This window comes from Rana temporaria, chromosome 3 (assembly GCF_905171775.1).
Source record: "Rana temporaria chromosome 3, aRanTem1.1, whole genome shotgun sequence".
Taxonomy (NCBI): domain Eukaryota; kingdom Metazoa; phylum Chordata; class Amphibia; order Anura; family Ranidae; genus Rana; species Rana temporaria.
The window spans coordinates 31,508,529-31,536,523 of NC_053491.1; the positions used below are offsets into that span (position 1 = coordinate 31,508,529).

General features: G+C 39.6%; 1 protein-coding gene across 1 annotated transcript; it reads right to left on the bottom strand.

Annotated features, from left to right (window-relative positions):
* Positions 1–353: 353 nt before the first annotated feature.
* LOC120931181 (dynein heavy chain 12, axonemal-like) lies at positions 354–27,984 on the bottom strand. Its single transcript, XM_040342384.1, has 4 exons — positions 27,677–27,984; positions 13,256–13,433; positions 3,558–3,634; positions 354–1,185 (listed from the first exon to the last, which is right to left on the bottom strand). The coding sequence occupies exons 1-4, from the start codon at positions 27,755–27,757 to the stop codon at positions 841–843; spliced, it is 681 nt and encodes a 226-aa protein (XP_040198318.1). The 5' UTR covers positions 27,758–27,984; the 3' UTR covers positions 354–840.
* Positions 27,985–27,995: the final 11 nt, after the last annotated feature.

The window sequence follows — 27,995 nt, forward strand, 5'->3', positions numbered from 1 at the left end:
TCAGATCTTCCCCTGAGGCCTCGTACACACGACCAAGTTTCTCGGCAAAAACCAGCAAGAAACTTGCTGAGAGATATTTTTTTGCCGAGGAAACCGGTCGTGTGTACATTTTCGTCGAGGAAACTGTCGAGAAACTCCGAGCCAAAAAGAAAGCATGTTCTCTATTTCCTTGACGGGAATGGAGAAAATTGGCTTGTCGAGTTTCTCGGCGGCTTCACAAGGAACTCGACGAGGAAAACGATGTGTTTCGCCCGTCGAGTTTCTCGGTCGTGTGTAAGAGGCCTCAGATCTACAGTGACTGCACTTCCACTTTCAGTGCACTTGTAGTGCAGAGTGGATTTGCCTTTAGTAAATAACCCCATAGACCCCCATAGACACCAAAATTCAAGCAAGAATACACATGCTTCTTGTATTTACACAGTATTTGTTTTTACCTGCACTTCATCTTAAAACCAAACAGCATTTGTTATAACTTTGAATCAAGACACATATGGCCAAATCAGAAAGATTAATGTTGTTTTGCAACAGGTTGACAACTACAACTATGGAGATCTTTTGTATAGATAATTATTAAACTAAACCTTCCTAGAAAATAAATTGCCATTATAAATTCATGTATTTCTTGACACAAGAGCTCCTCCTCTTTTCACCACAGAGCGCCTATTGAAAGCATTTTAACTAAGCACTGAATGCCAGCAACAAAGGGTTTTATTAGTTAACTAACCACATATTATTTGGAACTGAAAAGCATAACTATTGAAGTCACTAATGAATACCGCATTGATACCGGTTTTAACATCAATTGTCCTCCTTTCCAGTAAAGCTTTATGAATGTTGGCCCTAGACACTAATGAGCTTGTTGAATGCACTGACACAGTAAAAGAAGCCTACCTTTGGTTTATTACAGCCATTAAAGAAAGTTGGATTGCAAATTGGATCACTGAGGTATGACTTGAGCAGGTTTGCCCTTAGTCCCTTTGGGGGTTCATTGGTCATCTTTATTCCATATTGTAGGACTGATACAGGAAAATCTTGGGAGGGGTAACTAGTCAGCCATAAGCGAAAGCTAGACTTGGTCTTTTCAGGATCTGTGATCACTTCTTCACAGATATGTTCAAGCTCTGTGAGCCAACTTGTGGCCAAGTGGCAGTTCTGAAGCACGACCCAAGTTCCTTCTTCTGCTGCCTGCAATAATCGATCAATATTTTGAATAATAAGTTAACAAGCAAATTATTCACCTGTCAACAGATAAAATTAACAGTGAATCCCAAACAAGCTGGAGAAAACCCAAACACAATTATTATCTGAGAAATTAAGTTATACAGACTCCGTGACCTTTAATCAATCATCCAACTGTTAATGTTAATTCCCTGATTTAAAAATCATAGACATATTTGCATTTTAATGGCTATTAAATGAGTGTCATTGTGAAGAAATAATAGATGCTTGGCCTTTTGATACAATTTCTCTGTAATATATTTATGAGATATGAAAAAGTAAAAGAAAGTGCAAAAGTTACCTGCGTAAAATATTTCATATATTATTGCAGAGCTGCAATTAAAAGTAATTTGTTATGTGCATTGTGAGATTTATATACTCTTTAAAGGGGATATTTCACCAAAAGCAGTACTTTTACATTCTGCAGTTCACTAATTAGAAAAAGTAATATGTTTCCTCAAAGTCTGTCAAAAATGTAGTACAAAATTAACTTTGGGCACATCTGTGATACATAATTGTCCATGCATGGTGGTCAACTCCAAGTTGCCTTCATTAAACTTTCTAGCAATGGGGTAGATTTACTAAAGGCAAATAAACTGTGCCCTTTGCAAGTGCAGTTGCTTTCGTTTTCCCCAGAGCTTAGTAAATGTGGTAAAGTCTGATTATCGGCATCATCCAATCTTGTGCATAATAAAATCATTTTAAAAAAAATTCTTGGCACTCTTTTTTACATTCTCAACAAAGTGAGACTTTACCACATTACATTTACCACATTACTACTATTAGTGGAACTGCAATTTGCAGACTGCAACTGCACTTGCAAAGGGCACAATCTATTTGCCTTTAGTATATCAATTCCAATATCTCAGAAAGGGTACTATTGCCCTCACATTCCCATCTTGCTCTCATTTCCCTATATCAATGTGGATGATGGTTCTATATTATGGTTTACTATATCATTTTATGTGAGGCTATACTCAAACCTTTGCAAATAAACGCTAACAGTGAACAGGACTCGCAAACATGCTTTTATAAGCATGCTTTTTATAAATAGGTTCTTTTGGTAAAATAGGAAAATCCAAATTAAACTTGCTGCATTTGTTGAGATAAATATATTTTAATAACATTATGAAGATCATCTCATTTACATACATATGATATCAGACATTTTAGTCTAAGCTTTGCTATGCTTTAATGCATAGAAGTCATAATTAAAAACATTTTTTAATACAAGTTTTTTTCCCTAGAGCTGTAGATGAATTGTGGAAGCAAGGTTAGTTTTAAGTGGGATTTTTAATGCAAAAACAATTAAGGTGTACTATAACGTATATGCATTGCTTTCATTTTCTTAACTTATTATGATTGTATACTTTTATGTGGAGGACAGTGATACCTAACAAAAGTTTTTTAGTGTTTTAACACACTGATAAGTAAAGCATCTTATCTTACGTACTCAATTCTGTCAAGGCCATAATACACAAACAATATGTATGATGCCTGGGTAACAATTCATGCTAGTACAAACTGATGGACTGTTTTCATCAGACCAAACCAATCGTGTGTGGGCCCCATTGGTTATTTATCCATCGGTTAAAAAATGTGAAACTTGTTTTAAAATTAACCGATAGATACCTAACCGATAGAAAAAAAACGATCGTTTGTAGGCACTTCCATCGGTTAAAAATCCACGCATGCTCAGAATCAAGTCGACGCATGCTTGGAAGCATTGAACTTCGTTTTTTTCAGCACGTCGATGTGTTTTACGTCACCGCATTCTGACACGATCGTTTTTTTGACTGATGGTGTGTAGGCACGACTGACCACCAGTCAGCTTCATCGGTTAACTGATGGAAAAATCCATCAGACCGTTCTCATCGGATTGACCGATCATATGTACAGGGCATAAGTCTTTTGTTATCGTTTTGGGTCTCATAAATATCCCACTTACCCTGCTTGGGTATTAATTCACTGATATTTAACTCATCAACTACATATGTTTTTACTTTTTTCTATTAACACAATTGGCTTGATTATAATAGTTTACTGCCAACACGTATTGATATGATAGTTTACTACATTTTCTGCCGATGTTTCTGGATTGAAGTAGCTATTGTGATTACCGTATGTCAAGGTGACCTTTCTACTTTGATGAACCAATTTTTCTTTAAAAAGACTAGACTGTTTATTACCCAAGCCACTTTTTTATTATGAAAAGGAATAAAGGAATGTGGTCACTATTGCATAGAAAACATGTTTTTTTCTGTACACATCTTTGTGTAAGTGCCAGTCTCACTACAATATCTCCCAAGCTTTTGCTTTAGCACTTTATAGCACTTTACCTTTTCAATCATTTTTCGAGCAATAGGACCTTGGCCTTGGCCCAGAGAAATAGTCTGAAGATTAATACCGCCCATGTCTGAAAGAAAAATATGCAAGTGTTTACATTTATGGGCAGTACTTTGAAGCAATGAGGTTCAGGATAAGAAAAAAATAATAATTGTACATTTAAAACACAATAGCCACATAAGAAAGTACAACCCCACATTGGTTTTATAGCTGCTAGTTTGCTTAAAACAAAACTCCAAGCATACAGTATATATATAAAAAAAACATATCTACTATATACAGTATATATATATATATATATATACACACACACACACTATATTATCAAAAGTATTGGGATGCCTGCCTTTACACGCACATGAACTTTAATGGGCATCCCAGTCTTAGTACGTAGCGTTCAATCTTGAGTTGGCCCACCCTTTGCAGCTATAACAGATTCAACTCTTTTGGGAAGGATATCCACAAGGTTTAGGAGTGTGTCTATGAGAATGTTTGACCATTCTTCCAGAAGCACGTTTATGAGGTCAGGCACTGATGTGGATGAGATGGCCTGGCTCGCAGTCTCTGCTCTAATTCATCCCAAAAGTGTTCTATCGGGTAGAGGTCAGGACTCTGTGCAGTCCAGTCAAGTTTCTCCACACCAAAATCACTAATCCATGTCATCCATGTTTATATTTTTGCATACATTTATGTCTTAATTCCAGAACTCCCAAAGTGGTAATAAAGTGCAGTACTGGAGGATGCCGGAGGATCTGCTGGAGGATGTTAGGCATTAATTGACCATTCTATCTTGCTAAGAGCTGTTAGACCTACAGTATCTGTTTACACAGGGGTCATTGTAATCTGGCAAGGAGCTGCAGTGTATGTTCTTACACCAAGTATTCTTTGTTCTATTGGTTGGAATCCTTTGACACATGGATTTTTTAAACTCAACCGATTTTTTGGGGATTTTCTTTATCTATTATTTACTATGGACTTTGATTATTTTATTCACAAGACTTTTTTATATACATAGATTATGTCACTTATGTATATTTATAACTGTTTTAATTGAATCAGTGCTTGGTTATGGTTCATCTTTAAATAATGACCCATGTGTTTGCAGTGTGTTCTTTAGTAACAGATACTCTCAGTAGCACAAGGTAGCTGTAGAAAAAAAATATATATATTTTAAAATGGTCTGTCTTGACTGAATTTGTTCTTTGAGAAACTGTGCTGAATAAGGTCTACTTGTGTCTTTTTATTTTTATTTTCCAGTGGATAGAACCCTATTAGCAACATAACAAAATGGACATTGTATGTGGGCCAAAAGGTAATTAACTGCCATCAAACCGTCCTGTACTAGTTACAGCTACCACTTAAAAATATCACATAAACAAGCATCCCAACAACCTGACAATAAACCAAGTAATAGCTGTCAGTGCTCTTTCTTACAGTATGTGCAGCATCTTTGGCACAGCAATAGGAAAAAATGTTTACTGTTAACGAGTGGTAAAATGTTACACCCCTTGACAAATCCAGGACATAGCCAAGAGTAACAATGCAAAAGCATACTAAAAAGATCAAATTGGGGAGACTGAGATTGTGAAATGATAGTTTATGCCGACTAAATTGAAATGTGATTATTTGGCTTGTTTTCATATCCTTTCACTAATAGCTAGCAGAAACTTGGCAGCTTGTCAGAAATAATGGTGTTTCCATCACACAAATATGTAATTGACTACCACTCTTGCTTCTCATTCTAGCCTTAATTCTGTAATACTGACAATGATGTGCTGGCTGCTACTTTTTTTTACATTCTGCATCTCCTTTTGTTTACCTTGAAGGTTAAATCCAGCAAAATAACATTCATTTGCACCTATTTTATGATTGTTGAATTCAGTCATCTGATGAGGCCCCAAGTGAATATTTTGCTAATGTTGCTTATTTGTAAAGGAAGAGATGAGGGGCAGTTACAAATGCTTAGTTCACTATATTTGAATAGAAAATACAAAAAAAAATACATACTGTACACACAAGCCTATAAGGCCTAGCATATTTATGGCTTCAATAGGACCATAGAGCTGTATACAGCTGGAAAAGCTTGCAGGAAGCCTTTCATAAGACTCAAGCTGCATGGGAACACCCTTAAGAAAAAAATGTGGTTTCCCATGCAAAGCATATTTTCTTTAATCCCCCAACTTCAGCAGTATTTATTTTATATTATTATTATACAGGATTTATATAGCTCCAACAGTTTGCACAGTGCTTTACAAAATTACCTTTCATTCATTTCTCTACTGCTCAATTTGAAGCCAAAGGAATTATCAGGTACCTCTGGGTATGTCATGTAACTCATCCATGAGACTCATCCATGAGTGTTGGACCAATCAGTGCTGTAACAGGAAAGTTCATAGCTCCAAGCTATAGCTTGTTGCTTTTACAGAGATTTTCTTTCACTCCCAGGGGTTGGGAAGAGCAGTGAGGGAGTAAAACAAAGGTATGAAGATGCTACCGTGGAGGTCTAAATTAAAGTGACTCTAAAGAGCCTCAGCTCTCCAGGGACTCTCCCTCCTCATTTACTGAAATAGCACTGGAAGCCATTGGATCCCACTACTCTCAATCACAGCCAGTGAGGCAAAGAGGAGAGAGAGGGGGCAGGGCCGAGCCACGGCTCTATGTGTGAATAGACACGCAGAGCCCTGGCTTGGGAATGAGTCTGCTTGGGTGCCCCTATTGCAAAACCGACTTGCTCTGGGGGCACTTGGCAGGGGGTAGGGGCCAAAAGTGCCAGCAAGGGTCCTGATAAGAAGAGGACCGCTGTTCAAAACCAACGCACCAAGCAGGTATGACATGCTTGTTATAAAAAAAAGAGAAAGCCTTTAATATCACTATATTGCTTATCTAAACCAGAAAACAAAGATATTATGAGAGATCGTAGGTACCCTAGGAAAGGAAGTGTGCTATTTTCAGGATTATCAGGGGTAAATAAATGGAAAAAGACTGAAAAAATAAAATTAATACAGCCACCACATCAAAGGAATGGCTTCATTATAATTTAACCACTTAAGCACCAAGCCTGTTTTTCAGACTCTGTGTTTACAAGTTATTTTTTTTTGCTAGAAAATTACTTAGAATCCCCAAACATTGTACATTTTTTTCTAACACCCTAGAGAATAAAATGGCAGTCATTGCAATACTTTTTGTCACACTGTATTTGGGCAGCAGTCTTACAAGCGCACTTTTTTTGGAAAAAATTCACTTTTTTAAATAAAAAAATAAGACAACAGTAAAGTTAGCCCAATTTTTTTTATATTGTGAAAGATAATGTTACGCCGAATAAATTTATACCCAACATGTCACGCTTCAAAATTGCGTCCGCTCGTAGAATGGTGTCAAACTTTTACTTTTACCCTTAAAAATCTCCATAGGCAACGTTTTAAAAATTCTACAGGTTGCATGTTTTGAGTTACAGAGGTCTAGAATAGAATTGTTGCTCTTGCTCTAACGATTGTGGCGATACCTCACATGTGTGGTTTGAAGACCATTTTCATATGCGGGCGCTGCTCATGTATGCGTTTGTTTCTGCACGCGAGCTCGTCGGGACAGGGTGCTTTATTAATCTTATTTATTTTACTTAATTTTTTTGATCTAGCACTGTTTTTTTTTTTTTTAAGTGGGCCACTTTTATTTCTATTACAAGGAATTTAAACATCCCTTGTAATAGAAAAGAACATGACAGGTCCTCCTAAATATGAGATCTGGGGTCAAAAAGACTTCAGATCTCATATTTGGACTTAAATGCAGTTAAAAAAAAAAATGTCACTTGAAAAATGTCCCTTTAAGACATATGGGCTTAAGTGGCGATTTGACATCGCTTCCGCCCTGCAGTGATATGGAGAAGGGTGGGGGCCATCTTCTCCTCACTCATCTTCATACACAGCCGCTGACAGGTCCCGATCGCCTCCACCACTGCCGACGGCTCCGGTAAATGGCGGAGGGCACGGGAGAGCAGCGGGGGGGCCTCTCTCGCCGCCGAGAACAGTGATCTTGGGGCGAATCCGCTTAAGACCACCACTATCGTTTACCCGACCGGCTGCTGAAAAGTTGTGGCAGCAGCTGCTGCCGTTACCGAGATATCCATCTTTAAACTGCTGACGTATATGTACATGAGCCGGTCGGTAAGTGGTTAAAAAAAAGTGTTTCATAGTGTGGTTATGCTCGCTCACTCCACTGAATCTATGAAGGAAGCCATGAATGTCACCTAGATTAGACATCAAACGTGTCTCTTCATCTCCACTGTGGGGGCAGTGGGAATCAATTAAGCTCAAAGGAAGTGTTGCATACCCCAGTAGGGACTGCAGATGAACTTGGATGCCCCACTCCTGCACAGCCAGGCACACCAAATTTTCATAAGCACCCCGAGTCAGAGAACAGTCCGTGACTTTGTTTTGTTGTTTTTTTATATAAGGGTTAATAACTTGGATAGAGATGGGAGGTTCAGCAAAACTTCAGGAACATCTTTCTATATACCATCTCTTTCACTTTCCTCCTGCACATTCACTTGACTGCTCCAGCTGAGTCACTCTGATTTATCTGACAGGCTCCCAGTCAGATTAGCAATAGCACATTACAGGGAGGAACTCATAGTCCCTTTTAGTGTAGCTCAGTTGTAGAAAAACAGCTTATAACATCTCCTCTGTGGACACTGATCCCAGCACCACCTATTCAGGCACTGCCAACTCACATGGCTGAAGATGCCCATTTCACTAGCCATCCTGGCTGTCTCTCTACACCAGTCTACTCAACAGACTCTTCACTAGCCAACCCAGCTGACTCTTCTCCAGCCCATCCGACAGATCTCTAGGGAAAAGCTGAAGACTTAAGCACACGGCTGTCTTCAAGGGAGTCTGGCTACATGTAGCAGTCTCACCCTTTGTTAGTCCCCACAGTGTTGACTACTCACTCTGTCTTCTCTCTTGCCCCATACCTCCAGGAAAGACTTCCCCCATGTGTTTTGGCAGGATTCTTCCAGAATGTATGGCTCCCAAAATGTGAGTTGATACTAAAGTGGTTGTAATGCCCAAACATTTTTTAATTTAACTGCTTGCCGACTATATCACTAATATGTAAGGTGGCTCTGCTGCGCTGGATCATGTACTAGGTATGTGATCAGGCAATTCTCAGTAGAGGGAGCGCTCTTGCCGCTGGCCACCAGGCTGTGCTGTGATTATACACAGCAGATGCCGATTAGCAGTGGATGACCGCTGGCACCCACCGATCATTGAGAAGACACACAGGACATAGCCGTGCCGATGTAAACAAGGCAGAGCTCTGTCCAGTCAGCGTGGAAGTAATAGACTTTCTTTCCCTGCAAAGCAGGTAATAAAATGCATTACTTCCCTTAGCAAAAGCACTACAAACAGTACACCAAAAACCCTTGTTAGACACACATTTAACCCTTTCACTGTCCTAGAGGTTTAACCTCTCCCCAGCCAGTGTCCTTAGTACAGTGCATATTTTTAGCCCTGATCACTGTATTAGTGTCACTGGTTACCAATAAGTGTCAAACATGTCAGTCCCACTATAAGTCGCTAATTGCTGCCATTACTAGTAAATATAACTTTTGCGTAACCAGTCAATGTATGGTTATTGGGTTTTTGTTTGCCAAAATAGGTAGCAGAATACATATTGGCCTAAATTCATGAAGAAATTGGATTTTTACATTTTTTTTTAATTGGATATGTTTTATAGTAGAAAGTAAAAAAATATATATATATATTTTCAAAGTTGACCATCTGTTTTTGTTTATAGCGCAAAAAAAACAAAAAACACTGTGGTGACCACCAAAAAAAAGCTCTATTTGTGAGAAAAAAGGACATACATATAATTTATGTGCAGTGTTGCATGACTGTGCAATTGTCAGTTAAAGTATCGCAGTGCTGTATCTCAAAAAATGGCCTGGTCATGAAGGGGGTAAATCTTCCGAAGGTCAAGTGGTTAATGCATTCCCTGCTTTAAGGTAATAAATATTTCAATATGTGTTTCTCCCCTTACCCTCCTTAATACTTACCTGAGCCCGCGTAAGTATAATATATTTGTTATTTTAAAAGAAAAAAACATTAATTTATTTATTACAGGTACTTATATAGCGCTGTCAGTTTACACATCGCTTTACACACACACACACACACAAACACATATTTATATATATATATATATATATATATATATATATATATATATATATATATATATATATATATATATATATATATATATATATTGGTATCTTATTTACCAATGACAACCAGCACCATTTTATATTGCTATGTCTTTATTCATCAAATAATTTAATCATCTGGACAATATTATGTGAGTTGCAAGCATACATTCCAGTCAATATGCCGAGTCTTCCAATCAGTAAAAATACATACCTGACCTATATTTTAACAGCTACTTAACAAGTCATTCTCTCTAAACAAGTATGTGGGTTGTGTTGTTCTGAGTTCATTGCACCATTTAATAAAGCCAGCAGTTGCACCTCCGATCTTTTTAACACAGATAAAAACAGATTTTTTTGTAGCGTGAGAAAAGATTAGAACTTTTGACTGTATTTTTATTTCTTAAAAAATTTACCACCTGCCAGTTTTCAAGTGATAAAAAGATACAATCCCACTGGTGAACCATTGTCTAAAATCACTTCAAATATTCAAATGGGACTGTAGATACAAATTAAAATGTACTCTCTCCAGACTGGGAAATCTTTAATGAACACTATAAAATACAAAGAGTGTCTTATGCACAATCTTCAATAAAAACTTTATTAATATGTACTTTTTAAAACAAGCTTTCAAGCATATCAAACATGGCATCTATTCAAGTGGAGGTGCCCTCAATATACTGAATATGAGACTGATGTTTTTTGGATTGTGAGGTTTCCTGTTTTAAGAGCATTGCTGTATAGTTGACAAACGGAAATAGCATACCGTAAGGTGTTGCCTATTCAGACCAAGATTAAGGTCTCAAACTAATTAACAACAGTTTTGTAAACTGTATCAGTACATTAAAAATGTAAGTGTCCTCATGACAGCTAGAGGCAACCGTGTCTTCTAGGAGTGGTAATGAACCTCAGTGCCCATCCTGCTCTATGTATAAACAATCAAATTGATTTCACAAGGTTACCAATATGTATACCCTTGAGACTAATCATCTTGGAAAATCTCAGACAGGTTTTTATTATTTTTTTGTTTGCCTGCTCTATCTAGTCACCCCTTGAACAACCATTTAAAGATAAATACTGTGGTGTGAGATGTGAGCAAGTTTTTTGTTTGTTTTGAAGCCCAAAAACCAGATCTACAGAATCAGCTTGCAATGATGCAGAGCATTAACAACTTGGTAAGGAGTGCTGGCTCAGCCCAGTATAGAGAAGTGAATAAATGTCATCAGCACACCAAGGATTCCCCCGAAAAGGTCCAAAGCTTTATTTTCGTGGTCACATGATAAACATATGGTCTCAGGCCCCGTACACACGTCCGAGGAACTCGACGGGCAAAACTCATCGTTTTGCTCGTCGAGTTCTGTGTGAAGCCGCCGAGGATCTCGGCGAGCCAACTTTCCTCATTGAACAATGAGGAAATAGAGAACATGTTCTCTATTTGGCTCGACGAGGAACTCGTCGGCTTCCTCGGCCGAAAGTGTACACACGGCCAGGTTTCTCGGCAGAATTCAGCTTCGATCGAGTTTCTGGCTGAATTCTGCCGAGAAACTCGGTCGTGTGTATGGGGCCTCAGAGCCACCCAGGGCCCCTTCGTCAGGCAAGTGATATTGATGGTACCTCTGCTTGGATGTTTGTCACATTTAATATGGGGGTAATCGTTTTTTTTTTTTTTTAACAGAGATTGGGGGTATTACTTTAGTTGTACAGTATTAGTTCATTCTGCATTTGAAGTTGGGCATGTGTTAATCTAAAATTCAAAAAAGATGGGGTCATTAAAAATTACAATAATTGAAAACACAGGGGTGAGTCAACAACAAAGTGTCTCCAACAGCAGCAATTCTGTGTTTTAGAATGACCTCACTCAAACAAAAATTCTGTTGTGTGATCTGAGGCTGGACATTCAAGATACACCACAATATACATACATTGAAACAGTTTTGCACAAAAAATAGACTACAATAAGTAGTCATGCCTCAAGGTCTGATAAGAGGTTAGAGAAAGTGTATGCTTGAAATCATCACCAGTAAAGAAGGTTCCACAACTATCTAATAAATTGGTTTGCATTTTCTATAACCGGTAATTACCTAGACTGTTCAGAAAAGGTATGGCAATATAAAATGTGTTTGCTGCTTGAAAAAAATCAGACTATCTTTATTTAATAGTATGACTTATCAAATTACAATTTGATCACACTGAAAGCAATTAGATCAGAACTTCGAATTGTTTCCAAAATGTACAAACTTTCTACAAGGTATATATCAAAATGTGGACATCTTCCCTACATATTGTTTAAATATTTCAGATATCTTACCAGGATATTAATGTGTTGTTTAGTGTGTAGTTTGTGACTAATGTGACTAATGACTAATCGTCTCTTATGTTTTTTCACAAATGCACAGAGATAAGCAAGTTATTGTCTTAAAGCAAGCCTATACAGGCAAAGTAACAGGTTCACTTTAATACTCCCATTCCCAATAAAGTGCTTGAGACCACTAACTGGCAACAATTTTTATTATGAGGCTTCAGCATCAGACTGGGGGTCCAGTATACAGTATCTGACAAGGTGACCACACAGCCATCTAATAGGTATACACTGTACAGCAGCTAAATTGTTTAAAGATGATGGCAGGAATCCTTGTGCATAAAATATTTATATTGTGATGTTTTACTACACATTTTGATACCATTGAATGATAAATTAACATGGTGTGCAATATAAATGTTCACATCTCAGAATCTCAGTCATGTAAAGGTTATGTTGAATGGGTTAAACATGTTTATCCTAGAATGTTATTGTAGCAATAAGCTTGGTGAAATGTTTACATTTCACATTTAGAGCCGGTTCACACTAGGGCGACACGACTTCCAGCGCGACTTTCAGAGGCGACTCCGACACGTCTTGAACATGAACCACAGGGCAATCTGGGGCGATTTACAACACGACTTGAAGTTGTCTCCAGGACAGGAGACTTTCCAGTGGCCAATAAAACAACAATCAGCTCTGGGAGAGGGAGGGGGAGGGAGGGGGGCAGGAGAGATTTGCCTGAGAAATGTATGTTATCTTCCTGGAAAGTAGCTTCAGATAAGACAGTGATCCGACTTCTGAGGCGACTTCCATTGAAATCAATGGGTACAAATCGCCTACAAGTCGGATTGAAGTAGTACAGGAACCTTTTCTGAAGTCGGATCGCCTTGAGTCGTGTGTATTAACACCGCTCCTATTCACTTCCATTGTTTTTCTCTACAGCGCGACTTGGGACGACTTGAGGCGACATGAAGTCGGATCGCAAGTCGCCCCAGTGTGAACCAGCTCTTAAGATGTGCTTTGCACAATGTCCTTTGATATATGAAATAGTGTGGGTGCCAATTTGCTTTCTAAAGAACAATCATCACCTAATAAGCACTAAATGATATGTTCCAGATTTCTATATTTTTCCCTTATCTAAGGTATAGCTAACAATTTTATAGTATAAAATAGAAGTTAACCATCACCTTTTTCTTCTGCAAATTTCATTAATAATGCTAAAGGATCAGCACCAGAAGACAGAACAAATATTAATGGTGTATTAGACGTGGAGCCCATGTAACTATGCTGCAGGTCAAAGGTTGGAGGATCTATATATGTGGGACCCATCTTATCAGTGACAAATTGCTGGACTGCAGGAATAATCTATAAAGAATAGAAAAACATATATTATATTTATATTTTTCTTAAGTTTAACAAACAAATGCATAATTTTTCTTTTCATGAAGGAAACAATATTTTAACAGCATCATCTAACATGCTTCATAAATGTGTAAAATTGATGAAATTTAAAAGCACATAACCCATGTTCTGCTTCACAGTGAAGAGTTGTGCCCCTCTCATATGGTGCAGACTAGAAATCAGTTGATCTGTTGAAAATACAGTCATCAATTCCTGGTCTCTTGGATGTAATTTTTATTATGCAATGTGAAGCTACCGTACTTAAATATTACAGCTCCAGAATACACTCTTGTGGTGAGTGCAAGCTCTTTTCAGGCCAGACAGTGGTACAAGCAACAGCAATGCATAATGAAATAAGAATTCAACTTATTTGTGATAAGTCTGATAATGCAAAGACCTCCCAAAAATAAAAAATACCCAAAAAACGGTCTCTGCAAAAGGGATATAGTACATACTTAAACAATCCTGCTGCCCACACCAACAGATGTTGCTCTGATGCAGAGAAATCTCTGCTGAAGTCTTTTCAGAAACTTACACTTCTAGCAGTGTCAATCTCCTGGTCCCCTGATGTGCTCAGTTGCTTCTCCTGTTGACCTCTACATCATTTCGGGATACACATTTTGCAGGAGGAAATACTGAGTAATTTTCATGTTTAATGTGAAAAACTCACCTGGCCTAAAAATGCCTTAGGCAAAAACATTACTAAATTATGGCACCATTGTGTGGCTACTTATAGTAGATACAGGAAATGGAGAGAGACAGGAAGGAACCTTCAGAACTGGTTGAAGACTCTGCATCAACTCTAATGCCTTGTACACACGGTCAGACTTTTGACCATGCAAAAGTCCGCCGTGAGTCCATCGGAAGTCTGACGCAAAGATAGAGAACAGGTTCTCTATCTAATGTCATTCAGACTTCCGACAAAAAAAGTCAGATGGAGGCTACACACGGCCGGACTTTCCGAGAAATAAAGCCTGTCTGACTTTTTTTTCTCGGAAAGTCCGGTCGTGTGTACGAGGCATAAGTAATAACTGTGTACAGGCATACCCCACTTTTAAGTACACAGTGGGGTTTATTTACTAAAGTTGGAAAGTGCAAAATCAGGCTCACTTCTGCATAGAAACCAATGAGCTTTTAGGTTTTATTACCAAAGCTTAACTGAACAAGCTGGGGTTAGAAGCTCATTGGTTTCTATGCAAAAGTGAGCCTGATTTTGCACTTGTAGCTTTAGTAAATAAACACCATTGTGTATTTAAAAGTGGGTTATGCCTGTATATGAGTTATTAACTTGTGTATATATACAGTATATATATACACAGTAATACTTTAAATGCTTCACCTAGGAAAAATAGATAGTTTAGGGTTAATTTGATTGTGTATGGCTAGATTCAATATTTTCTTTCTTTGTACATATTACCCTATTTTTAACTCTAAGTTCTCCCTTTTACATCTTTAATTAAGTAGACTTTTACCTCTTATTTGTGTTAAACCTAAACTTTCTTGATAGGTATCATAGTACCTTCAAATTAATACTAGACTGTTCAAAACAACCATGTGGTGCTTGAGGGATCTGTGTTGATCTTTTGATTAATCCCTTTTGAATTCAGAATTTTAGGACTAGGCTGTACACAGGACCTTGGCTTCTGTTCAAATTGAGAATAAGTCCTTTCCCTCCCCATTTCCTAGATGGTTTGGGTGGGGTTTAAGAAGAAGAGTTTGAGCTTAGTCTGGAATGTATTTAAAAAAGACCAAAAGTCTCTTAGAATATATCAAATCTTAAGTGAAAAACAAACTGTCACAGTTGTTTAGGGAAAAAAGTATGATCCCTTTAACCCCAAACATGAGTTAGATTTACAAAAAATGCTAGAAAAAATGATAGAAAGAGACACAACTTACTGCCTCAGTCAATGTAGTAAGTGAGATGATGTGTACACAACCTAAAAAATTGTTTATTAAATACAAGTCAAAAGGGTGGGGCTGTGTCACTGCAATTATAGTGGACAACATAAGCTTCCTTGCATTTGCTAGACATGTCAGTGGTTGTCAACACTTAGCTGACATTAAACATAGTATAATTGGTAGTATAATTTGAGGCTATCGGTAACATTGATAGCAGTAACCAAGTATTTCTGGATAATTAGATGTGCTCATATATTCCAAAGATAAATGTCACCTCCGTGTATAAATAGTAAAACTAAGCTGTATAATGCATAATGTTGTTATGACCTCCATGCAGAAGAGGCAATAAAACTCCTATCATTCAGAAATGCTCTATGATTTGGTCAAAGCATCTCATTTGCCATACTGCCTCTGACATTTTTTAATCCTCTGAATTTATAACTTTACACATATATGCTAGGTAATAAACCACAGCATTCTAGTTACTGAAAGACAACAGTGGGTTTTTTATTGACCGCTTTCATTTTTGGGATGGCTGCACAGTCCCTTTATGTGGCCAACAAAATGTCTGCTTATTAATCCACCGCTTCAATTACAGAGGTCACAATTCAAATTCATGCCATGGAGAAAAATATACGGTAACTGCACTTTCCATGTGCCTTTTCATCATTGAGAATTTTTATCCTTTAGAACTAAAAATACACTCATTATGTACTACCAAATAAAACACAACTTCAACATTTCTATGCTCAATGGAGAAGGGATGGAACTTCTGTCAGTTTTTTTTATTTAATAGTTAAAACTTCTGTCAACTTTTTAAATTCTGTTTGTGAGCCTCTATGAGAGATTTCTTCCTGAAACAGAGATATCTTCCTGAAACAGCTTCGACAGTACGTGAGATAATATCCCTGCATCTATGTCATGGACAGCAAAAAAAAATTCAGAGAAGTAATGGTTCTTCCCAAATATAAATTCAACTAAAAAAAATGTTGGCTAGATTTGAGTTTTAACTTACGGTAGAATGTTGTCAGCAGGACAGGAAGCAAGGCTAAATCTCGCCTAATAGCAGTAAAAACCTTACAGGGGCTGTTACCCATATCCACTTGTATAGGGTAGGTTGATAGGGTGGTTGTCATGTGATTTTTTCCTTCCTCGTTGAATACCAACCAAGGATCATGGGTCAAGGGTCATGAGAGGCTTACCCCGGGTGGGTTCTATGGGCTATGCCAGGCGTTGAATGGGGTCACTAACCCTTGCATGCGGGGTAACACTTCTCCTGAAGGAGTGCTCATGAATGCCTGGGACCAGACAGGAGCTGAAGTCATGTGAAGAGTCAAACATTAACAAAGCCTCCCAAATCAGAGATGAGCCACATGTATGCAGTACCCAAAATACAGAGTTTCTCCATAAGCTTCTTCTTTCCAATTTCTACATACTTGGATTGATGTATATATTGCATTCAGAGAGACAGGCTCTGCTCACTCCACCAATCAGCATACCTCCAAGTAACAGAATATGGTCCTGACGAGCACATAGCACGGACCTGTTTCCTCACTCCCAGTAACAGAATATAATCCTGCTGAGCACATAGCATGGACCTGTTACCCCATTCCCAGTAACAGACTGGGGTCCTGATGAGCACAAAAGTGTTCTGACTTAACTCTTCTTTTCCCATGCCTAGTGACCATGCCATAGATCACTGTAACGCCAGTCCTCTCCCAGTGACCAGCAGAGACGGACAGTTAGTGAGGGAGTAAAAGTACCAACCCCCTTGCTACCAGAGAACCTGTTACCTAACCAGCTACCATGCCGTTGACTGGTTGCTTATTTCTCCTCGTGATCACTCATGGCAACCACCCTTTTCTTCTTGTCTTGTTGATTGAACCTTTGATGTAGTGATGTTACTCATACCCCATTTTGTAGTTTTGGACCCAAGTTCTTTAAAAACATGGCAAGACCTCACATGCAACCCTATGATTAAATTCAGACCAGGCTCAGAACAATTGAATCAACTTTTACTGTAAACTTGGCACAACATGTATAGCATGCAATAACATCCTTTTCCTAACTAAACCTAACTTTTGCTGCCCCAGGTTACCTGCACAGGTGAAGTCTCTTTGAAAAAAGTCCATGCTTGTCAATGCTTGAACAAGGAAATCCATGTTTCTGTGGTCTTCCAGTGAATTACCATTCCAGAGTAGACCAAAGGTATGATCATGTCTTCTAGCTGTGTGTTTTCCCCATTAATTTCTTCAGGAGCTCCCCGGAGCCCCCCTAGTATCCAGACCTCTTCCATTTTATAGAACATGGGAGGCAGGCTGGACCCAAGTGAAAGCCAGTGAACACACCAGGGAAGGCCAGCAAAACAATTAACCCTTTTCCCCTTTACTGAGCAGCCAGGTACTAACTACATATACAGTAGGCTACCTGCCTACACACTCTTTTCAGCGCTAAAAAAAAAAAAAAAAAGTTTAGGCTAGACATACATTTTAAAGGGAATATATATATTTGTTCTTTGTATATTTGTTCAATGATTGGAGTCAATGCTTGGACTGTACACACAGCAGGACACCAGCAGAAACCATTTTCACACTTTTCAAGAAATATGGTTTTCATTAGTTCATTCATTTCAAAATCAAGTGTTAAAAGCAAATCTAATCTGTTGATACATATTTTCCAAGACTTTTCCTGAGCATTTCCTTTTGAAATTCTACCCATCTGTGGCTAGCTTTAGTTCAGTAATAGGCAGTGGCCATACCCCTCCATCCAATTGGATAGTCTAAATAGGTGAGAACTCCGTTTTGATCTCTATCGTATAGCAGTGAAGATCTGAAACCAAATTTTTCCATACCTAGGGGGTCCCTTCAATGTGGGGGGAGTTCCACATTTTCTATCCAACTCTGCAAATGGCACATAGTGAATTTCTGTATGTTTACCCCATTTGTTTTAAAACTGTTTGCTTGCATGTATGCCTCACTCTGTCACTATTGTTTTTGTCATTTTATAGCTTTGCACTGAACACATAGGGAGATTAAAAATAAAAATAAAAAACACTGTTTTTTATTTTGCTCTAAATAATGCACAAATCTGGAGAGACTGTAAATTGGTGTCAGATTGCCTAGTATGACTTCATCCTCGGGTTCTATGCAATTGCATTGGTTGACAGACAGAGAACAAGATGGCCAATCTGACTGCATAAAGGTTATCATGTGAACATTAGTAAAGACAAGGGGGATCTGCGTGTCTAATGTGTGTGTGTGGGGGCAATGGGAAAGATTGCTGTGTGAGGAACTTTCCTCACAGGATAGCCTGGAAATCTCAGAAGCCCACATTAATCACTTGACAGTGCACCAGAGTATATGTGGGACATGCATTTGCGCGCATGTATCCAGTCAGCTCGATTTTGAGTAGTTGCAATCTAGTGGCAGCTGGTGGTAAGAGATTGCAAGTACTGTATTTATTGGCGTATAACGCTCACTTTTTTCCCCCTGAAAATAGAGGGTAAACTGTGCCTGCGTGTTATACGCAAGGGCTGTGGAAAGTTTTTTTCCTGAAACTTCCCTCTTAAAGTTAGGGTGCGTGTTATACGCCTGTGCGTGTTATACGCCGATAAATACGGTATGTGTTCATACTAACTCTATAAGTGGTATTGTTTGGCTTAGCTAACACATCTCTGCTAGTGAGAGCATTGTGTCTGGTCTGCAAAGTCTGTATGCTAGTCTGCTTGAGTGCAGAGTGTTTAGATTAAAAGTGTCAGAAGAATTGACTGTCTGATTTTCCATTGATAATGTGTTACATAAAACAGAAGACATCGTCCAGCAATTTCAAGAATATTACAAGTCTTTGTATAACATCTCCTTGGCTTCCCCATCTGCACCACTGTCGACCTCACGTAGTTGCCTTATGTTGCACTCTCAGAACATGGGATTCCTCCCATAAAACCTGAGGATGCTGATTCTTTGGAACGCCCCTTTACAACAGATGAACTTGGCCAAGCGATCAAATAGATGAAACTTGGTAAAAGCCCGGGGTCCTGACAGTCTGACAATGCAATATTATAAGGGTTTTCTTGACATCCTGACCCCATATTTTCTGTAGGCTTTTAACTCAGTGTCAGAGGGCCACAGTCTTCCAAGCCAATTCTTGAGGCACACATTACAGCTATACCCAAATAAGAGAAAGACCCATCATCGGTGATGAACTACTGCTGTTAAACACCGGGTAAGTTTTGGAGATTCAGCTGCAGTGATTTCTAAGTCTGGACCCCTCAGACTTCAGTTCAGTGCAGTACTGCAAGTTTAACGCATGCAGTTTTGAGCCCCAGTATAGCCGTGTCAGGGGTCCAGACTTATAAATCACTGCAGCTGAATCTCCAAAATGTACCCGATCAGGAGGGACACTTCGGAGCATTCGAATTGGTCGGCGCCATCACATGGACCGTGCTGACCATTTAGAACCTGCGTAGCCCATCCTGTCAGCGGTGAAGAAGATGAATGAATTCCGAGGGGATTTCTAAGCCCCAGACCCCTGACACAGCTATACTGGGCTGAGAACGGGAGTTTGCCACACAACAGGTCAGCAGGACTAGGGGTGAGTTGGGAGTTCTGTGTAAGTTCACCTTACAGGTTTTTCACTTTAAGCATCAATAAATCACTTCTTATTTAACAATTACGTTTTTTACAAACTATTTTCATTGATACATGTCCTCCAGGAGAGTACCCGAACCCCCATAATCATTGTTTGCCCAATTACTTGTATATAAACCTTCAAAATGGGCACTTTTGATTTTTCACATTCTGCTCCCACAGACTTCAATGGGGTTCATTATTCGGATTAGAACTTTTGCAATGTTTGAAAGTTCTGGTGCGAACCAAACTAGGGGGTCATTTGGCCCATCCCTAGAAATAAGCGATTTAACTTACATTTTACTGTGTCATGCCCGAAACAAGAGGAAAACAGCATGGTATAAACAAGCCCACACATGCTGCCCCCTATGGACTAGTTTGAGATGATGTCACTCAACGCTCCCCTAACAGGTTTTAATGTGATATCATCATCTACGTGAGCTGTTTGAGGACTGTTATCACATAGGCGAGTGCCTTCCCCACTCCTTTTTCAGGTTTGGCTCTTTACTGGTGGTAGGTAGAGGTTTGCAACCCATTCTATTCCAGAGCACCCCACTCGCTATCCTACTCTTGTAGCTTTTTTCTCTTATTCCCTTCCTTAGATACTTCCTTTCTTTCTTTTTCCCCCCTCTTTACTACCCCATCAGGGGTACAAACTCTATGTGTATACAATCAGAAGCAACCATACAAAAAAGCGCTATTTGGGCCAAGTCTTGTGTGGACAAAATGAACAGGCAAAAATCAATAAGCAGAACTATTTATCGATTTAATGTTGCCAAAGGTTAATATGTTAAAAAAAAACAATTCATTTCTCCTTTGCATAGATGGTCAACAGTAAGCTTGCTCAGCACTATAGTGATACCTTATAGAGGCGGCCAATAGACCAGCTGGTTGGAAAGTTTGCTGCAGTGATGGAATCTTCAAACTGTATGTGTATACTTCTAAAACCAGGAAGAGAGGCACCTCTTGTTTTTTATACTTATAAAACCGCAGTCGGATTGACATTTTTGGTTGCGTCGTTCTGACCCTGAGTGGAGGCACCATAGGTTTGCAAACAAAATGTTCTTATTGGTGTTGTATATATGTTCTATATGGGATTGAGTCTTGCAGATATGCTAAGTGTTTCCACACAACTGATTCAACATTGACTGGGGCTTTTTATTGATGAAGCATCTAATATTGTTCCTCTAGAGGCCCATGATAGCATTTTGAGTTGCTGTTGCTTATTGATTACTGCTTTAATTACATGGCTTTTCCCCAGCAGGTTATGATTACAGCAAACAAGGACTCACGAAGACATACTTCCTCTAAGCCAACGCATCTATGAGTCAGTGTTGGACTTTAGTTATTTGTTATCCCTGTCTCCTTTGAAGCTGTGAATCCTATATTGATCAATACACTCTATGGATTGGTTGATGTCTGTTCAAACCTAATAAAATCTTTATGAAACTAAAAATGTCAGAAGAAAAGTTCATCACAAACCTGTCGTTTATGAGTAGTGAGGGCAATTGAGGAATTTGTGTGCTTTTGTGTTATGTTGTTTTTTGGCTGTTACTTGTGTCAAAAATGTGGAACTTTGGAGTCCTCACAATAACTGGCCAGTCTACCGTTTGATATCCGAGGAAGAGTGACAGACAGCTGTACCTTGTTCATCATATGGCCTCCCTCATCTCCGTGCTCCCTCAGTAACCCCCAGTTTGTGATCCCTGAAACCTTAATTCAAAAATTATTTGATCCTGGGGATTAATTTTATAATTTTATTGCAGGATCTATAGACAAGAGATTGTGACTTGATCTGTTTAGAGACAGCAAGATTAGGGAACTGTCATCAAATGCCCATGGGCAGCTTAAGGTTAATAGATCTTGAATATTTGTATGTACTTTCAGCCCTGCACTCTTTATCACTTTATTTCTGCAAAACAATCCCAGTTAAGCTTGCATAGAAACAGAGCAAATAGAAAGGTGAAATAGCTTGTAATCCTCCCTGAAGGAAAGGCATCACAGTGCTTCTTCATTTCTGCGGCTTAGCAAATGTCCTATGGAGTTAATTTATTGATATTAGTCACATATTGGACACAGCAAAGACACACAGTCTGAGGTCTCTTCAAATTAGTTGAAGTTCTGTTCCTATTTAATAGATCTGACCTAATTATTTACTCTTCAAAAGTACCCCCCCAGAAAGTTTGGCTGCATCGGAGAGAGGTACCACCGAGCTGCTATAAAATATTGGGAATCAACATCTGCTGTTTCTTCCCTGCTGTAATATTTTTTGGAAAGTACAATAAAAGCTATGAGGTTTCCTGAGTGTCAGTCTTCACCATTAAAAAGAACTGGCATGATTTGAGGAGGACCTGCTGCTTTCTCTTGTCGAAAATACATTTCACTTAAATTTGCCGTTGCTTGCACATGAAATTTTCATTATGTCCTTTGCTGCTCCTTAAAAGAAAAGATCAGCTGTTGGACTTTTCTATTTATTGTAGAAGCTGTGTCCACTGCCAAGGAAAATAGTTTTAAATAGAGGACCTATAACAGTGCAAGCAGCTTTTTATTTATTTCTCCCTGTAATATGCTTTAAGGTTTAATTTTCATACCTTTGGTATGAGACCTATTTTCTAAAAATTCTGAGTGTTTAAGCTACATATTATTCATAAAATATAATGGAATTCAATAAGATGAGTAGATAACTGATCTAGCTGGTGTAATCAATAGCAACAATTTTTGGATTTGGAACAGATACACTAAAGAAATCTGTTTATACTGTGCTCCTATTTACAGTGATTGTAAACATTCCTGTTTTTTTTAAATAACAAACATGTCATACTTACTACCACTGTGCAGCTCGTTTTGCACAGAGTGGCCCCCGATCATCCTCTTCTGGCATTCCTCGGCAGCTCTCATGCTCCTCCTCACGTTAGATAACCCCCTAGGAGAAGCACTCTCCCGGGGGGTTACTGTGTGGGTGCGCTCCCGCGCCCAGCATTCGCTGTCCATAGACACAAATGACAGGCTTGGCCCCGCCCCCCGGCGCCTGCGTCATTAGATTTGATTGATAGCAGCAGGAGCCAATGACTGCGCTGCTATCAATCTATCCAGCCGAGTGCCAGGACCCCGTGAAAAGAGGGAGAGCGCGTCTCCACCAAGGGAATAACGGGGCTCAGGTAAGTAAAATGGGAGGGGGGCCCGGGGGGCCAGTCATTGCCAGAAGTTTTTTCACCTAAATGCATAGGATTATTATGTCATTGTATTTGTTTTTAAAGCAAGCTATTTTTCAGTCCCTGTACAGCAAAACTTGAATAGGAGAGGAATACAAATCACAAGGAGCCAATCAGTTCATGTGCTGACAAGGAGCATGTTGACATGAAAAAAATAAGCTGGATGACAATGTAACATGTGTTCATCACTGTACTGCTTTTGCCTTCATTGTTCAGTCACAGGCTGGGGCAGGTTAAGAACAGTCTGGGGTTAGAGCAGGGGTCTTCAAACTATGGCCCATAGGCCACACTCTGCTTACTACAAAAATATTTTTGGCCCTTGACGATGTAAGGGGGACTCTAAATCTGATGTAAGGTGGGAGTTTAATGGGAGTTTAATGTGGACTCTGATGTAAGAGTGTACTCTAATAAAGACTCTGATGTAAGGAGGATTATGATAGGGACCTTGATGTAAGTATGGACTCTAATGGGGACCCTTAGGTAAGGGTCCCCATTACTCAGTGTACTCAGACATAAAGAGAACTCTGATATAAGGGGCACTCTTATTTAAGGGGAATTATGGGGCTCATGATGTAAGGGTTGACTCTCATGTAATCAGGGATTCTGATTGGGTCTGTGATTTAAGTGGGACTCTGAGGAGAAAGGAACAATCTGAATGTATTTTTGTTTGACCTCTATTAATGGCTCAAGTTTATTTGGAATTTGTTTACTTTCTTTTACTGTAGTTATTTCTCTGTTTTTCTGAATCATGTCATGCAGATTACAAAAAATGTTTTTTAAAAATCTCCAAGTAAAACTAATTCATTAACCCCTAGTTTAGAGGATGTGGGTTGCTTTAGACCAGGGGTGGCCAACCAGTGGCCCGGGGGCCACATGTGGCCCACAGAGCCCTCCTATGTGGCTTGCAACCTCCTGCTCTGGAATGGCGGATGGCAAGCCCAGATCGCAGGTTGCCGGCCCGCCATACCGCAGCATCAGTGTTGTGAATGAAGCTGGTGTTGGAGGAAGAAAGCAGCTGTGGGGCAGAGCCCCATAAGCCGATGCGTCCTCTACAGCAATCTTAGGCCCTTTTCACACGATCAGCCCGACCAAATGGGACCCTCAATTCACCGATATAGAGCGACAAACAGAAGGGAATTCATCCCCTTTAATCTTGAGGGCCTATAGAGTAGCCATGACCTGTCATCTGCCCACTCTGCTCATCGTGGCCCTCGACTGGTTACCAAGTTGCTTAAGTGGCCCTCGCTCTTCAAAAGGTTGGGCACCCCTGCTTTAGACTATTAGACTGAGGGCATCTTGTGGTGGAAAGAAGTATTGCTGTGGAGAGCTCCCGACTGAAATATTGCAACAAAAGCATACTTATCAATTGTCCTTGGTTATCTTGGATAATCCCACTTTTTAGCAAGCTGTCATGCCTCTGTCTTGAACTGGGTCCCAGATTCCTTTTCACAGACTCAGCATCTTCTATGCAGCACAACAGAATACTCTGCTCTCCACACTCTCGTTTGCCGCCCCATGACATAGATAGGGCATAGAGACGTGTTGAGAGTTACTATAGCAATGCGGTGTGCTAGGGGATGCAATGAGGGGGCACCTCACTGCAGTGTGGGAGTCCAACAAGTGGTATGTAAGTGGCCAGATATGGTGGTTTGTTATCAGTAGTGAATTGGGCCAATGCTACACAACTAGATTCACACCATGCCAACATATCTCAGAGGCAGACATATTTGTCTCGGGATAGTGATCCACAGAGACCAGCCAGGGACCTTTGATCAAGTTACACCTTCATTTTTCTGTGGACTTGAAAGTCTTCCTTTGTGTTTGGTTTGTGAAATTCACTTTATGCTGCACCTGAACTGAAAAAGGATGTAATCACTATTGTAGCCAGCATATTCACATGCTCATTTGAGTATTTTCAAACATTGCTACCACTGCCAATCCTGCAGTTGGCCACAGCACACTTTTGACTACTGCTCATTAAAAGTTCCTTAACATCATCCTACATTGAGGATTGTTTGGCAGCCTATTGTGGTGTTTTAAGCATTGTTCTTCTTGAAACCTTTATTTCAGATGGGGATACGAGCACAGGTTGGTTGCATCACATAATTATTTTTGCCTCTTTCCCAAATGATGGGCGGATCCCAGCAGACAGTGTGTCAAATCACAGCAGAAGTGGGTCACCAGCAGTACTAGGTACATGATCTTGCTGCAGGAAATTTACGTGGAGTGGCCACTGAGTGGTTAATAACCTAGTGTGTAAGAATAGCAGAAGGAGGGCCAAGGTATTTGTATGGGACTTGCTTATAAACACTGCAGCAAAGGGCAGCAGTTATTTAGGGTCTCCGAAAAAAAGGGTTACAGGCAATACTACTGGGCATCATGGCTTCCCTATTTAGATACATACATGCAAAGGATTTCTCATCTTTGCTATGTGTGATTCAGAATTCACTGCAGTGTAATGCCACCTAACTAGTTTTATTACACCGTTATTTTGCCATCTACAAAAACCTTTAACTCACCAGCAGTCCCAGAAGGTGTTGCAGTACTCAGCAATAAGTTCAATATAAAATGTATGCCAAATGTGTTTGCAGTGAAATTTGTATGTTTTGCTATACTCCCTGTAAGAGCTGTTGGGTTGCAGCACTTTAAATAGACTGTAGTAGCTAAGTATAAGTCTTAAAATACCTAAATAATTTTACTAGTGAACCATAACTTCTTGGCTGGCTGTCTTTCTGTTCTTATTATGATAAATCTTCCTGTATCAATACCTTCTTGGCTGCGTTCCCATCCCTATTATGATAAATCTTCCTGTATATACAGTATTTTCAAGTTAAAGCAGAGCTCCAGCCCCCCTACAAATGCTGTAGCTGCTGACTGTTAATATTAGGACACTTACCTGTCCAGGGATCCAGCGATGTTGGCACGCTAGCTGATTTTTCAATCGGCTCTTGTGTGCTGCTGTCACCATTCCTTGTAAGGGAAACCGTCAGTAAAGCCTTGCGGCTTGACAGGCGGCTCCCTACTGCGCAAGCACGCAGCACTTTGTCAATGATGCAGCAGTGGGGAAAGGAGGAGGGGGACCGAACTTACGGGGACCTCGCCACGGCAAGGTCACCCAGAAGTGGGGACGGGTACCTGTTAAAAAGGTACCCCCCCCCTCCCCCAAAAGGTGCCATATGTGACAGCGGAGGGGGGAGGAAGCTTCCCCTTTTGGGTGGAGCTCTGCTTTAAATTGTACAATAGATTTCACATATACCATTTGTAGAACCATGCCCATTTTTGTTATTTTTTTTTTTAATGGAATAATCTTTCATTTTCAGTGAGAGCATATATTTTTTTACCTTTTTTCATTATTGTCTCGTTTACATGGGTTACTGAGTGGAGATAAAAAGTGGTTTTACTGCTTAATGCCAACCAAGCCACAAGTTAACATAGCCAAATGCCATGTTAGTGCACATTACCATGTTTGGCAGATGGGATCTAATGTGACCAAATTTGACACATTCAAGTACCACGTGTAATGGAGTTGGATGTAGCACAATATTGGGGCTTTCAGTGGTTAAAACAAACAGCCAGGAGGTGGCATATAACCTCTGAGCCACCTATCAACTGCCTCTAAAAAGTGAATAAAAAAACCCTAATTCAATAACAAATTTTCCACACAGTAAGTCACCAACTTTACAAATTACAGGTAAAATAACATTTAATCTTACAGTATGGAAATATTTTTGTTAAAATGAATGGCCTAGATCAGGGGTGCCCAACCAGTGGCCCGGGGGCCACATGCGGCCCACGGAGCCCTCTGATGTGGCCCGCGACCTCCTACTCTGGGATGGCTGGTTGGCAAGCCCAGATTGCAGGTTGACGACCTGCCATCTAAGAGCATCAGTGTTGTAAATAAAGCTGGCGGTAGTGGAAGCAAGCGGCTTTTCAGAAAGTCCACCACGCCTGCAAGATATAATAGACGTCTATGGCAAAGTGCAGCTAACCAGCGGGAAAAGCACAGGTACACTGCACCGCAATAGACCACAGACCATCAGTATAAAAGCAGCCTTAGGCCCCTTTCAAGCGATCGGTCTGATCCAATTGGACCCTCCATTCATCTCTATGAATCGGCAGATGTAAACAGAGGATCTGTCCCCCTTCCATCAGATTGGATCAGAGTGCCCATAGAGTAGATTGGGCTGTGTCTGCTTGGCATATGCAGACTGGACACAGACCTGTCATCTGCCCACTCCGTTTATTGTGGCCCGCGACTAGTTACTAAGTCGCTTTAAGTGGCCCTCAGTCTTTAAAAGTTTGGGCACCCCTGGCATAGAGACAGGATCTCTTTAAAGCAAAATGTATTCATATCATCCTGTTTTGTTTAAATGCAAAGCATTATCAATGTTTCCCTAGACATGTTTTTGAAAAACAAAATCATAGTTTATGCAGCACTATCAAGTAAATCAGAGAATACATATAAATTTACCTTGTCAGGTCTTATACACCGTAGTATCAGTAACTTCTGAAAATCAGTCAAAAGATTCTCCCATGGGTCTGGTAGTTCCATCTCATTAGGGTGAGAAGACTCATATATGCTCTTCCACTCGCTTATCTGTAAGAGTGAAAGAAATCACTATGTAATTACTGATTAGGAAATGCTACATAGTAAGAAACCCACTCAATAAACATTCCTGTTTAGATTCATTGTGAAGAGTAATTTGCATCATTGATGTTACAGCTACAATCTAAATTTCTACATTCCCCTGACACCTGTACAGGAAATGAATTTGTAGTGTCCAAGATCT